At 45.8% G+C, this 15,038-nt stretch overlaps 1 protein-coding gene across 1 annotated transcript; it reads right to left on the reverse strand.

Annotated features, from left to right (window-relative positions):
* Nucleotides 1–1,129: 1,129 nt before the first annotated feature.
* On the reverse strand, nucleotides 1,130–14,644 carry VSX1 (visual system homeobox 1). The gene is made up of 5 exons (XM_078646983.1): nucleotides 14,266–14,644; nucleotides 10,912–10,990; nucleotides 10,580–10,703; nucleotides 3,500–3,680; nucleotides 1,130–1,395 (listed from the first exon to the last, which is right to left on the reverse strand). Exons 1-5 carry the CDS (start codon nucleotides 14,642–14,644, stop codon nucleotides 1,133–1,135), a joined length of 1,026 nt encoding a protein of 341 aa, XP_078503109.1. The 3' UTR covers nucleotides 1,130–1,132.
* Between the last annotated feature and the right edge of the window lie 394 nt (nucleotides 14,645–15,038).

Raw genomic sequence — 15,038 nt, forward strand, 5'->3', positions numbered from 1 at the left:
GAATGGAGGGTTTTTTAAAGTACAGCGGGGAGTCTGTGAAACTATTGTACAATATTAGATGAGCACCTTCTTAAGTAAGGGCTATAAGTGCAAAACCACTTCTTTGTAACCTAGCTTTGGGAGGAAGTGAGAGAGAAAGAGTGAGAGATGGAGAAACAGAGAGAGAGAGCATGAGAGAGCATGAGACGGCATGAGAGACAGTGCGAGAGAGACAAAGCTAGCTCAAAAGAGTGAAAGAGGTAGACTGAGGGGGCACAATAACCAGAGAATCATAGAGACATAGGGCGAAGGAGCGGCAGCAGAGATGGGGGGGGGTAGGCATTTGTCACACCATTTCAGAACGAGGGAGGACTTCAGGATGATGTAGATTTAAAATAGCATTCGTTAGGGGGTTGTTGCCTATACTTTTCAGGCTGAATTGGCATTAATTACTGCTTTCAAGTCCACAACAAAATAAAATACTAGTTGCCTAACTTGGGTTACTTGTGCTTCTTTAAAAAGAAATAATGCCTTTTCTCGTGGAAACCTAACATGGGTCTATTTTCTTATCGGTCTGATGGTGTAAAAACACCTTGCAAGTAAAAATTTAGAAAATGTCATACTTTTTTTTTTTTAAAGATGTCGGAAATTCAAAATATGGGCATTTTGTATGACAGTCTGCAGCCGAGCCACCGTTATACTCTCCTTACGCTCTTTAAAACTCGTTTTTACTCCTTTCTACCTGAGTGGTTTCTGAGAGGTGTGGTGCAGCGGCCAGGGTGCCTGACTCCGGACCACTGGGTTCACGGCTCGGTCCCCGGCGCCGGCGGCAGGTTAGACCAGCACCATGTGACTCTGAGCAATAGCTCGCTCAATCTTCCCAAGGGCCCCCAGCATAATGAAAGTGAGGGGGCCTCCCTGCATGGTATGTAGAGGGGCCCCCTCTGAGCTCAATCAGGAGCTCTCCGGCCAGAGTGCAGTGCCGAGGGGGCCCCTTGGAGCTTGAGGCCCCCCGCACCGCGGGGGCTGCAGGGGCCTGTGTTACGCCCCTGAACGCCGGGACACCTCTCTGGAGGTAGCTGTGTGGTTTACAAATGCTGGCATTTCATTTACCTCTCCCCCTCTCCCCCCGCCCCTTGTCTCCCTATTGACTTCAGATTCCATTGTCATTCACTTCCAGTGGCCCGTCGCAGCCGAGACCTTGCCTGAAAGTGCCCCGGCTGTCGTGCTTGGCCGTGCTCGAGAGGTCCATGGCGGTGTCTTCCGCACTGTCCACTATGACTTCTCTCTCTTGAGAGTTCCTTGGCGAGTCCACTTGGATGATTTTATAGTCCTCCTCTTCACTCTTCAGCCTGGATGTCGCTGAGTCCTCGTTTTCAGGTTTTCTTGAGACATCCATGGATTTTTTATGCATTCCTTGAAACAGAAGAGGAACAGAGTTTAAAGAGCTCTGAAGCCAGGCAGATAAGGGGCATCTGATAATGACATCTAACAGTTTGCTACAGGGAATGGTTGTGAAATAAGTGCTTCTACTGAATTTAGAAAGTTCATTTACAATTCAAACAATTTTGATATTTTATGAATGCATGGACATTTCTTAAAGTGCATAGCCATCAAAAAAAGATTGTTATTGCTAGGATGGAGCAGAGCCTACTATTAATTAGCAACAATTAGAAGAAAATATGAGTTTTAATGGCTTTCCTGAACTTACACGCAGATAGAATAGGAAGTTCCTTGGCTTGGTGCTAGCAGCTAGAATGCAGAGTCGCCCCGCGGGAGGAGTCTGCATATGGGGTTTATGCAATCACTTATGTTGGTTAAATACTCCTTCTAAGCTTTATCAATGAACAATTGTTCAAAGACTGGTGGAAATGATTTTCCTGAGGTGACAGTCACTACAGGAACCATACTGGCCCTCTGGATCAGTACCTGCTAAAAGAAGAGCGAAGCCCTTGAAGAGACGCAGGCCAACTGCGTGGTCCAAAGCTCCCATATACATTAAGTCTCCTGACCTACAATAACACTTGTCTGAAGGCCACTTCATTTTAGAACCAAGATTTGTCCCATCCCTCAAAAACTGACCGTCCTCTCTCTTTTTTTAAATTCAATAGTTGTTGCATGTTTGTCTGCTGAGCATTGACGTGGGGCGGGGGAGGGGCAGGGTGAGGGTTAGTAAACTACAAATTACGGCAGATTATAGGTAAGTAAACATATAAATAACTAAAGTGAATTTCGATGCGCGGGCTGCATCGCCAAATGCGATGCAGCGCGCGCACCAAAATGTGTTTACTTTATTTAGATGTTTACTTACCTCTAATCAGCCGTAATCCATAGTTTACTACCCCCCACCATGCCCCCACCCTGCCACACGTCAGCGCCCAGCAGCACTCCCACCATGGGCCGCTACTGCTGCTGAGTAAGGACAACCCACAGTCCAATTTTCATCTATAAATGACTTCAGATCTCAGCATTGTAAATGGTCAAACAGTGATCATCATGTTAGACAGTGCTAAAGTGCAGGGATCTCTGGAGTAGTGCAAGCAGCCTTGACTTCTTTGTATTTTTTAATTCTACACACTTTTTTAATGTTTGTTATCGCCTATACCCATTGTTTCGTTCATTTTTTACATTGCTGCTTTGTTGCTCATTTTAACCCCTCTGTTCATAGTGTGGGCTAACATCTGTGAAGTTTTATATTTACTGTTTAATGCCGCTTATTTTCTTTTAATACACAAGATTTTTAAAAGATGTGAGTCCCTGAGTTTTGCGCATGCTTACTTATACAAAGGAAGGGGCGGGTTTTGAAAAGATGGGAAAGCAAACCATATCAGGTTTGGATGCCCCATGTCTTGCCGGATACAATGACTGCCCTAGTCTCTGGACCCGTAGGCGCTAACCTACTAAGACTGTGTTTACCAACAGTTCTGCCTACACGTGTGCATAGAGGAAAGCCCTATTTATCAGAGAACATACTCTGTCACAACATCTGCACACACAACAAAATGATGTTGGTCGTTGCTTTTTGACATTGAATTAATGTATGAATGAATGAATGAATGGATGGATGAGCAGTACTTATAAAGTGCACAGCTACTCCGGCTGGAGTGTCCTGGCTCTCACATCTAACACATGGCTGCCCTACTAAAAGGCGTTGCTCTTAAAAAGCAATGTTTTCAACTGTTTCTTGAAGTGGGAAAGATCTCTTGATGCTCTCAGAGCAACCAGCACTTTGTTCCAAGCTTGGGCTCCTAGGAAGCTGAAGGACCTACCACCTCTACACACCAGATGTGTTTTGGGGATGCAGGCGAGATCGGCGGAGGATGATCTGAGTGCTCTAGTAGGTGTGGCTCTTCTAAAACTAAGGTAAGGTAAGTCTGAAACTGTTTTGAAAAGGCACAGCTTTACACAGAAGGTGGGAGCTCTACATTTAATGATGCCTTTCTTTGCGGATGTCTACTTTACACTACACCTCTTCTCATTGCCATGAATGCATCATAGGAGGCCAGCTCTGCTCACTTACCAAGCAGCCAGGGGGCGCAGGATCCCACCAGCCCACTCTTGGCGGAATTGATGATGGATTCTGGCAGAGGGATGGAGTGCCTGACCATGGCCCCGTACAGTCCATACTCCGCCATGACACTGCTCCGGCCCCAGCACTTCTCGCGCTTCCTCCACTTCGCTCTTCTGTTCTGAAACCACACCTGTGGACAGAAGAAATAGACAGTCATGGCACGCTCTTCATTCAAAGGAAGCCATTGATTTCTACACACAGATTCATCCTGGTATATACAGTCTGCATCCTCCAAGACTGGAATGATTGATCCTACACAAAACCAACATTTGAAAGTGAGGCTTCTTTAATCTCCCCAGAAAGTTGGGTCTTGGCTATAAACTTGGCAATAACATCCCTCACTTTCTGCCACAGGAAGAGGTGTCCAGTGTCCTTGCTGTGAACCTAGGAGGCTTTCATGCTGAAGGATCCTAGTGTGCTCGCCAAAACATGACATCCTTTCTCTCACACTTGAAGAAAGGTGACACAGCACCTTACTTATAGAATATGAACCAGTGGGGGCTTCTCTGCTAAGGTGGAGGAGCGTCGCCCCACTGCTCAAAAGCAAAAATAAAATGATTACAACCTATTGTTATTATTATTTTATTTTTCATAGTTAAGTCAGTGGCTCTCAGGGAGGGAGGGGCTGGGCTGGCCAGAGCAGGGAGAGGACTGGTTTTCACTCCTAAAGTGCACATGGCTGCAAACAGTCCTGCCCGGTTTGCATCTTCCCCACCAGGCGTGCTGTACACAGCCTTGTGAGGAACGTGCAAAGCCTCCCAGTCCCCATCTGAGCGATGAACCACAGTGCTCAGATCAATCACAATGCTGCATTGCAGCATTGTGATTGGCTATGGGGAGCCCAGGGTCTTCCTGCTGCAGGCAGATATAGGAAGAAGAGGACAGAGGAGGGCCGGCCAGCCCAGGTAAGTGTTTTGTTTTATTTCCTTCCCACCCACACCACTCCCAATCGATAGCAGCCCCTACTGATATGAACCCATTTGGTTTGGTGCTCAATGTGTGACTATAAAATCTTCAAAGTCATTTGCATCCTTGGTAAGGCATCAATCTGACAGCATCCCTAGCAGAGACCACAGGGGTGCGGTCCTTCATTGCCTGCAAGCATTAAAGCCCACCAGCAGAGGGTGTGGCATTTTGGCCAAATAAGATGCCTGAAATGCTTACAATGCGAGAAGCAGCCAAGGGGCTACATCCATCCCGCATGGCTATGTCCAGCGATCAAACCATTTGTGAGAGAGTATATCATACCCTGGACGAGATACTGAGGGAGAAGCTGAGAGAGGACCCCCTGCTGGCCCTCCTGCATATACAATCTCATTTATACAGCAGTAGACATAAAATGGAGGTGCTGTGGGTTGGCTTTGTCATTGGTAAGAGGGATACACCATAGAACCGCTAACTGCAGAATGCCCGTAGCTTGAGCATGGATGCAAGGCTAGGATCACCGTATGACCCTTGAGATTCAGGTGCACAAGTCCAGAGGCTGCCACCAGAAGCATTTTAAAATATGGGTAGACTGGAACCAGTTCTATGGTATTATCATGGACATTGTCAACACATAATATATAGAACGATGAACTTCAAGGTGAAATCTGGGGCTGCGTCACAAAGTAGCATGCGAACACATGTTTAAAATGCAGCTGGCCTATGGCAGCATATTGTTCCTCACTGTTCTTCTTCGATACTCTAGCGATATCTGCATGATGTGCCCGAAATCCCACACTGTTTACAAAATGGCAGTACAAAAATCATATAAAACAGCATTACTTCCCAACAAAACAGTACTGAGCTAAACTGGTACAGGCTCCCACTAAATTTAGTTTAGTGACCCTGATTGAGGACAACTTTATGTCGCAGCAGAGGACCTGTATACAATCTGCCACCTAGCAATGATAAGGCCTTTCTTCCAGCCTGAAAGTAGTTATTGGTGACTGCAGAAAACGTCACATAAACTGACTGTGCTCTGGAATATCGCGTACAAGAATATTCTGTTATTCTAATATGGAGGACAAAATATAGAGAGACAAAATATCGAAAAGTAAGTGCACAGAAGGAAGGAAGGATTTAATATTCTTAACTCTGCAGCTATGCACCTTGACAATATTTATACATCATCAAGGGACATAGTTATGGTGTAAGGTAAAGAAAATCAGTACATACTTACCATTCGATATTTTGTTCCGCAATATTTTGTCTACGATATTAATGCCCCACGGTAGTCTGTAGTCGATAGTCAAGATTTACACCACATAAACCACTATTGCTCAATATCATGTTTTCTGAGTGAGCTGTATGCAGATATGTAGTTTGGATGTCATTGTATTGGTTTATTCTTTGACTCCATACAGTTGCCTGTAATTATTTTGTCCCATTCTATTGTATGTTTTTTGACATTACAAACTCAATGCATTGTAGCTGTTTGGACAGCAAGTTGGTGCTTAATAACACACCAATGGGCAAACCAATGTGTCATACACCCTTCGTGTCTGCAGGGTTGCATTCTCGCTGCTGGGGCAGCAGGCCGGCTGTGTTCTGGGACCTGCGTGATCTAGTAAGTTCCTTTTAACAGATCTTAGAGGTACAAAGTGATGGAAGCTTACACAGTAAGATCTTGCACTCTGTAACATATTACCTGAACACCTCTTCGAGTTAAGAACTCTTAAGTTGGTGTAGGTTGCTGCAGTGGCGGCTGGCAGAGGTAAGAGCGTGGTGTGGGGTTCGAGGCAGTCTACATACGACGGAATAAGTTGATTTTTAACTCTTTCCATGCTCATGACGGCTCCACGCCGTCATGAAGCACGGACGGCGTGTGCTCATGACGGCGTGGAGCCGTCATCAACTGCCGCTCCGCCCACGCTCTGCCTGCGCGGCACTAATTCGCCGCCTGTACGGGCAAATTAGTGAATGGGCAGGGTCATGACCGCTCCACGCCGTCATGAGCACACGCCGCCCGTGACTCATGACGGCGTGGAGCCATCATGAGTAAGGCAGCTCCACGCACACCCCCTAGCCCTGCCCGCGCCGCGGCCTAATTTGCGCCATGGTGAAGGGGTTAATAAAACCACTTCCCTTGCGCTTGCCGCATTGCCGAGTCGGCAATGCAGCAAGTGCAAGGTAAGTGGTTTTTTTTTTAATTTAATTAAACTTATCCTGTCGTATGTCGACTTCCCGTACCTTCTGCGCCACCCACCTCACCGCTCTTACCTGTGCCGGCCGCGACTGGGTTACTGGCCCGATCCGCACCTCATCCAACCTGTAATGCCTGGTTTGTTTAATGTCTTTTTGTTGTATTTTTGCGGACAACTCTTTTGGCACTCCTTAGGGGATGGGCCAACGCCTCTTCATATGTGAATTCTCGTGTTGTTGAGTGTTCAATTCTCCAAGACTATAACACTCAACAACACCATGAGGGCTTTTAATTTGTAGATGGGTTATCGAAAGGTAACCACAAACTTTCAACAGAATGGCTGTATCCTCCTGCTTCAACCCCTCACTCTGACTTCTCTGGAAAAGAGAAGTCAGAGAGTGTTAGTTCACTGTTCCTTCCATCCAGCCAGGCCACAGACACCAAAGAAACAGCAAAGTTGTGATCATGTGATTTGAGGACCCCCGAGGACACACACAAGAGTTGGCCTCACCATGCAGTGCTTTTAATATGGGCATTCATGCTTGTATGCAGGATATCGACTCTAGAAATATTGTGCTGCAACAATATCATAACAACAATATCAATACCCAAAATGTATTGGCGGTAAGTATATATTGGTAAGCACAGATTTACAATCCTTAACTCCACATCTACGTAAGTGAAAGGTATGTATATTTTTTAGGTATATATATGTGGCGTTAAGTATAGTAAACCTATAATTTCCTGTAAATTGTAGCGCTGTTGATACTTCGATCATCAGTATTTTTGATACAATATATTGGTAGAACGATATTGAAAGCCCAATATTCTGATACCACACATAGTAAATATACCCAGTTATTTCTGCTTTTTGTTTCGGTCCGGTATCTATGTCTGAAACAGTAACATGAAATTGAAGGGATTTTTAGAAATATAAATTGTGATCTTATCCTCAGAGTGTAGTTAAATCTCCTTGAAAACAGGGTGCCGAGGCGGTCTCTTCAGGGTGATATTAGTCATACTGTACTCTGAATTTTAAGATCCTAATTGTTACTAGCAGTACTTAGCTAACAAAGTTCTTTTATATATTCAATTAACTTGTTTTTAATAGACATTGGTAGGTCATCTATGCATAGAATGTAGTATATATTAGGGACGGGCGCCCCCTCCCGGCCATCAGTTGCTATTGACTCACCAGGCGCATGGTCATATCAACACGGCCCTCGCCTATGTTAATGAGTACATAGTCCATGCAAGAGAGTGTTGTAATATTACTGACTATGCATTCAGTCCAGTTTGCTCATTATTAGCCTTTGCTGATCTTAATGTGGCCACTGTGGAGGCCGACGAAGCTCAGCGGGTGAGCTTCAAGTATTAATAGCACTCACTGGCCTCAGAGCTGGTATTAGCAGCACAAGCATGTGACAGAGCTGGCCTACTGTGCCTCTCTGACGTGACCAATGAAGGGTGGCATGGCCCCTAGTGCAAGGAAGGAAAATGTATACCCAGGAACTCTGTTCACAGCCAGACTGGGAACCGAAACCGGCCCTGGCAAACAACTCGGCTGGCTCCCTGGGGGGGGGGGTGGGGGTGGGGGGTGCTAGTTGGAAGCACCACTCCCGTCTCACAGCTGCAGGGGGCCGATATTGCAGTTATGCTGCAAAACCAGCCCCCAGTAACACAAAAGGACCCCCAGGGGTTCAAAAGCGGCCCCACTCTGGCGGCCCATCAGGGAAATGCCTGGTGCCAGCTATGGCCAGTCCAGCCCTGCCTCTGTTTGAGTACTGAAACACTATAATAATCAGGGGCCTCTCAGGCTCTGGGCCACAGTACCACTGCACCTGCTGCACGATTGAGAGCTAAGCGTTTGCTTCTTTCCTGTTCTCTTTACATCTCTGCTCATTGCCAAAGCCTAAATTGAGCTGAAGTCTACCAGATATTCGGAGAAGCCCTATAGCATCTGTTATGGACAACATTCTGTGGTAGGTGATTGGTCGGCTTGCTCTGAGCAAACCAATGAACCTGCTATTATCTAATGCATGTTCTGTAACATATTGTGTACCTGCCTATTTAACTCCTTGCGTTTATGCAACACACATAACGGACTAGTGGTGGTTTTGAATTAATTTCATATTTAGAGAATAAGCAAAAAGTGTACAGACTTGGCAAGCCAGCTAAGCTGTTGGGGAGCACAGAATGTCCCCAAAGAGAAGGAGTCTTATCAAGGATTGCATGATTCCTAATTTGGACACATGCCAAAAGCCTTTGGGTAAACTAATTTCAAGTGTTCACATGGAACTTATTTCTGAAAACAATTTCTGATTATCACAGAATAATTCTGTGTAGATTTAATCAAAGAAAGAAAAACTAATAATAAAACAGGACACATCTGTCATAAAAGAATTAAAGTATCTTCATGGAAATAAATTTCATGTGAACACTTGTTATAAGTTTACACTTAATACCCAGTTTGCAAGGACATGTGTGTTGCTCTTGTTCCTCTGTAATATAAAGGTGTTGGGGTAACACTGCTCAGTGTAGGGTCCTGATTCACCCACCTCGTGGGCAAAAGTATGCTCTAGGGTACTTTTTCTTGCATGGTTTACAAGCCCACTTCTCCCTCTATTCCACAGTTAAAATACTTCGCTTTGCAGCCTGTTTACAGTGTTATCGTCTTCTGGGCGTCTGGCAGGGTGCTCACGCAGGCACACTGTCCAAAAGAAGTTACACCTCAAAAGGTTAGGTGAAACTGCTGCTCCTCAGTCATCTCCCGCCAATGTAGGCATTGCAGTGGCATCCTTGCTGGGCAGAGACCCATCGTAACATAACTATGCATGCCCTGGCAAGCATTGAAATACTACGGCCAGGAGTATAGCTTCAGGGAGGCATTTTGGGCGCTACACCCCCCTAATTAATGTATTTTCTGAAAACTAGTTGGGTATAGGTGCCTTCAGTCTGGTATGGTGAGGTGTTTATTGGATTTCACTTTGGATTTTTGCACGGGCACCCTGACAAAAACAAACGCACTCTCTCATCTCTGTTTTGAAAGTCGTTTTAAAAAATGTTGATTATTTTACAAGATACTGTTTCTCTCATTTAGTTCTCACACCAATCTGCATTCTTCTCCCTTTCCGCTGTCCCTTAACCCCCTCTGTGGGAGCTTTGTGACGCATAATGTATTTTAATATTATATGGCAGCGTGTTTATCAGAAAGTCTGACCCCCCACTCCCAACCTGCTCATTTTACTGAACAAGCTACGTCCCACGTTTTTTTTACTATATGATGGCACTCGCTGGCACTTTCAACACCAGTACTTATGACAGTATGCCAGGTGGTGGCGCTGTTTATCTAATTTAGAGATGAGCAGAATGCCAGTTGTTTATTAATTCAATATAGATTGAAAATGGCTAATAGCTCCCCCCAAGCAATTCTTACAACTTTGAAGCCTGGAATAGTTTGAATTGTCACACTTTTAAGAGTGTTATGGTTAGTAGCTGTGAGTGTAGTTCATTGGCAGTGCTTAATTTGAGCCGGAGATGGGGTGCTCATAATAACACTGGATGTCTCTAACATGGCTGACTGTGCTATCTCAGCTGCTGGTGTCTGTCGGTGTCTGCTCGTGTGTTTGCATATTGGAGTATGTGTCTGATTGTGCGTATGCAAATGAATGTGCCTTCTGATGTGTGTTTGTAAGTATGAATGTTTTGCATGTGCAAGTTGAGTTTGCGTTTTTGTGCGTCAGTTTGACCCATTGTGTGATGTGTGGGCGCATCTCCAATCGTGTGACGTGGTGTTCAGTTGTAAATGACGGCCTGTGTTAAGTGTGTGTGACTGCGTGTCTGAAAGTGTGTGTATCTGTGTGCATGTAACAAGAGTGTCTAACAAAATGCTCTGAACTCACCTGTATCCTGTCTTCCGGAAGTTCCGTTTTCATGGCCAGCATTTCCCTGGCATACACATCCGGGTAATGAGCGTCACTGAAAGCCTTTTCTAATTCTTCCAGCTGGTGAGCAGTAAACACGGTCCTACCGAGAGACAAAAAAACGAGCAACATGAGTATTGGATATAGCAAAACAAAAAGTACCACCCTTTGGGAGGGAAAACGTGCATTAGAAACCAGTTGGCTTTAAAAGGGAAACAATGGTGATTATCATGGACGAGATATTTAATCACGAAAATATGAGCGAGGTGACATATTCCAGAGGGGGCAGTTGATATCCCAGCGCCACTCACCTGTGCCGTCGCTTCTTTCGCTTTATTTGTGAAGAGGGTGTTTTCAGGTCACTCTTATCCCCAGACAAGCTATCGTCATCTGTGTACAAAAACACACGCGTTTATCAGTTAAAAAATAGTAGCAGCCTAAATACTTGATCATTGAAGGCGAGACGTTAAACATATATTTTTTAGATATGTTTAAGAAGATACAATTATATTCTGAACGGGAGCTAACTTAGGGCGTGTGCAGGTTTCTTTATGAGTGAACTTCCTTTGCTGATGTTATGTGGAAAGCAAGTGTCGCTGGAAAGCTGTGAACACGAGTTATTCTACTTTTTGTGAACGGCTGCAACACACAAATACCATGATGTACCATCAGCTCTGTCTAAAACCACGAGTATGTTTCCTGTGTGGTCCAATAAGCGCCGCTGGACCCGGAGAAGAATAGTGCAAACATTATTTCATCTGGAACGGGGAACCAACGCACAGCTGAAACTTCAGAAACACCTGGCTTGAATTCACACTTGTTCAGGTACAGGAGGTTTCTCCTGGACCCAGTATTTGCACATGACTTAATTTTGTACACTGGACTATTTGTATAAAAGGACAAAATACAATCGGCATTCTTCTGGTAAATGGCAGTGCCAACTGAAACCAACAGACACAATTCTCCACCAATAACCAACGTTAAGATGCAGCTGGAAGCAACGGGAAATGTGTTCTCGTCACATCCGCTGGTGCACAAAATCCACCCCGAGGACAATTGGATCCAGCAGAAACCACCTGAAACCGCTCGCAACAATTCCCACCCGGTGCTGCTGACATGATTGAAAAAAATAATGTAAAATGACTTTTGTAAGGCCAGGCTCCAAAACAAAGACTGCCAAAATCTAAATCTCGCTATAAGCCCCTCATCAGGGGTAGAAGACGCTATATAAAATAGGTAATATCTCCCTAGCAAACTTTCGCCTTGCATCTAATGCCCCTATTAAGCACTTGCCAACCCCTACGCCAAGAATCGAGTTAGAATAGTAAATGAACCCAGTCCAAGCATGCTGGGAAGTGAACCTGTATTGAGAAATTAAATACAGAGCACTTTTTTATGGTGGTATCCAAGGACGAGATTTTGACTGTCTACATTTTGGAGTCTGTTTTTGCGAATCGTGATTTAGGCAATCTGAGTTTTTCACATGAAACACATGAAACAACTACATGGTTTTCAAAAAAGGCAGTCCAATCCCTCGGCTTTAACAAACCTGGACAAACTGTGCTTAACTTCAAACCCTCTCAAAAAGGCTACATATATCGGGAGAACAAGTTTTATGGAAAGATAGCCTGCACTAGTGCTTGTGCTGGCTTGTGAGGCACCAGAAGGCATGGGTGGTGTTTAAATGGGGCATGGTTTTCAGGTACAGACTTCAACCCGGAGCAAGAATCAGAAATGAAGAAAGGGGAGAAAAGGGGCGGGGGTAGCAAAATACTGACCAAGGAGGATGAAATACAGTTTCCAACAGAGAGCGAATTCGACAGGGAGTGGCCAGAGGAGGGAGAGAAGGATATAAAATACAATAAAGACTCCACAACCTCGGCGTTCTTTTTTTCTGCAGAGTTTTATATAGCGCGAACTTGACCCGAATCGGGTATCAGAGCGCTTTACATAGCACCAGTTACGTTACATGTTCTGTAGTGGGGGGCTCCCAAGAAAACTTTGGGCCCCTCCAATTCATTTTTTTAAAAACAAAATAAGCACCAAGCATGGGGCAGGCTGGAGTGCCATGTAGAGCATCTATCTTAGACTTAAGGACTTATCACAGTGTTCGGTCAGGTCCCTGTTGCAGTCAGTGCGGCAGACACCCGGGTGAAAAGGGCCCTGCAGCACAGAGGGCCCTGCAGCCCCAGTTCAGCCGAAACCGAGGGGGTCCTAAACCCCCATTGAGCCCAAGGCCAATGAACATCCGTGAGTTCTTTGAGTCTCAGGGACCCCTCAACACATGTTACAGCTGGCGGAGGTGTCATCATTTTGCGTTTCGCCTCTTTTGAGAGGGGCTAAACTTCTATGGAGTGGGGGAGCGGACAGCCGCTCCCGTTTGATTTCAGCACCAAAGGGCCTCGGACAGCTCCCTAGGCTGGGGCTGGGAAGCTGCAGAGGAACCCTTGCCAGGGACGACTAGAGAACCGAACGCACGCCCCTCACCAACACCCGTCTCTCGCTTACTTCTCCCCAGCTAGTATCCGTGAATGTGTGTCACTCGATCCTAGGGCACGATGAGACTCCGAAGGCGCACGGACAAGCGTCTTTAACGCGAGGAACGTGGCTACCTTACTGGGCGCGCTACCTCGTCTCTAACTCTCTATAAAAGGCGACGAGACAAAACCTGGCTGGCGCATATGTATTAGACGCTTTAAATATTAGATTTTATATTGCATTGGAATTCTCGCGTGCCTGTGCAAAGTCGAGCACTCAAAGTGTAGGAGTTTCCAACTTTATCCGGCTAAAACAATAACAGTCTGGCTCGAGGCGCTGAGTTGCTAGCTGCGCTCCACACACGTTCAAATCGTCTCTCCGGGCGCCTCAGTGATAACTTGCCACAGTCCGTCTATAGCCCCAGCAGGTCGGCAATGGCGATGTAGCCATGTTCGCAAAAGTCAGTTTAGGCAGAGGCAAACTTACTGGCCCAATCAGACGTTCATATCAGAAATATCTCCCGAATGTATCGGTTCTGCTGGCTGCAACGTACGAAAGTTACAGCCGAAAACAACAGTGTCCGAACGGTACGTGCTGATAAAAGGCGAGAGGACGTAGCCACCGGGTGGACTGGGCGGGCCAAACCAAGGAAGCAGTGTCAAGAAATGTGTGATCCGGGGAAATGAAAGTGGGGAACCACTATACTCTTTATTTTTATATAATTTTAGAAACCATTTGGCACAGAGCTGAAGAAATGCATAAAGGAAATCTCAATCAATATATCTTTAAACCGTGATAACATAAAAATATATTCTTTTTATAAATGGATAAAATTCTGAAAACTAGCGACCTTACAGGAAAAAACAACATACTAACAAAAAAAAGTTAAAATAATTGTGTTGGTGTTATCAATTCACATCATTACCACTATAATCATAATAAAAATACAAATCATAATAACAACAAGAAAAACTGTAGCAACAATATTAGTAAAACGAATAATTTGAAATATATTATTTCTCTCATTATTCATATTTTTCTTATAATGGTGATAATAATTAGAAAAGGAACAACACATTGGCTTATCGAAATAACAATTAGACAACTAATTAAATGTCGTTAACTTTCAGAGTCAGAAAGTCATAACAATTTTAAAAAGATAAATACACAAATGTATAAGCTGTTACCAGAGATGTTCTCCTTGTGCCGCTCCGACGGGTGCATGTACTGATGATGCTCGGCTCGGGGCTGCAGGAATGGCATGTGTGTGGGCAGCAGGCAGTGGGTGCCGCTGTGCTGTTGGGCAGCGAAGCCGCACAGGAATCCCAGCCCCAGGGGCAAGGAGCCGCCGCTCATGGACACCCCGCCCATGCCCGGCCCGGGCCCCTCGCAGCCATGGCCCGGCGCCACAGGGGACGGGAAGTCGGCCTCTAGGCCCAGCAGGTCGGTAATAGCGAAGCCCTTGGACCGGAAGCCGCTGCAGCGCGCGGGCCTCTCATTGCCCGCGTTGGGCACCAACACCTTCCCCTTGGAGCTCCCATCGCAGAGCTCGTCTCTTCCTGTCATGCTGACGGCTGGCCACTACTTTCCCTTTTTTTTTTGCTGCTGCTCCGGAGGATGGAAGGGGCCAGGACTCCTCTGGGCTTTTTATCTCCTCCCTCATCCCCTGGGAAGTCCAAAGCTCCAACAAGTGGCCGCCCACTTCAGTGACACCGTCCACACCCCCCGCGCGTGCATGAGGGGGCAGTGTGCGCCCACTTGTCCCCAATTCCGGAGGATTAATTGCCACCAATTTCCCGCTACAATCCAATAACCTTTCCCGCCTCCCCTTCGACCCTCCCCCTCCTCTGTTCTCCTCTAGGACGGTCATTTTCTGCACACATGACAGATTTCACTTAACTTTACATCTGTTGAAGAGGCCCCCTTTTGTCCTGGCGAGGACCACGGCGCGACCCACTTC

This window comes from Lissotriton helveticus, chromosome 6 (assembly GCF_964261635.1).
Source record: "Lissotriton helveticus chromosome 6, aLisHel1.1, whole genome shotgun sequence".
Classification (NCBI taxonomy): Eukaryota; Metazoa; Chordata; class Amphibia; order Caudata; family Salamandridae; genus Lissotriton; species Lissotriton helveticus.

What these genes read in the sequence shown, in the direction of transcription:
- VSX1 (XM_078646983.1), bottom strand. Translation starts at nt 14,644, where the DNA reads ATGACAGGAAGAGACGAGCTCTGCGATGGGAGCTCCAAGGGGAAGGTG. An exon ending in CGAAAGAAGCGACGGCACAG is followed by an intron (nt 10,704 to 10,911) that starts GTGAGTGGCGCT and finishes GTCTCTCGGTAG; the next exon opens with GACCGTGTTTACTGCTCACC. An exon ending in TTCCGGAAGACAGGATACAG is followed by an intron (nt 3,681 to 10,579) that starts GTGAGTTCAGAG and finishes TTCTGTCCACAG; the next exon opens with GTGTGGTTTCAGAACAGAAG.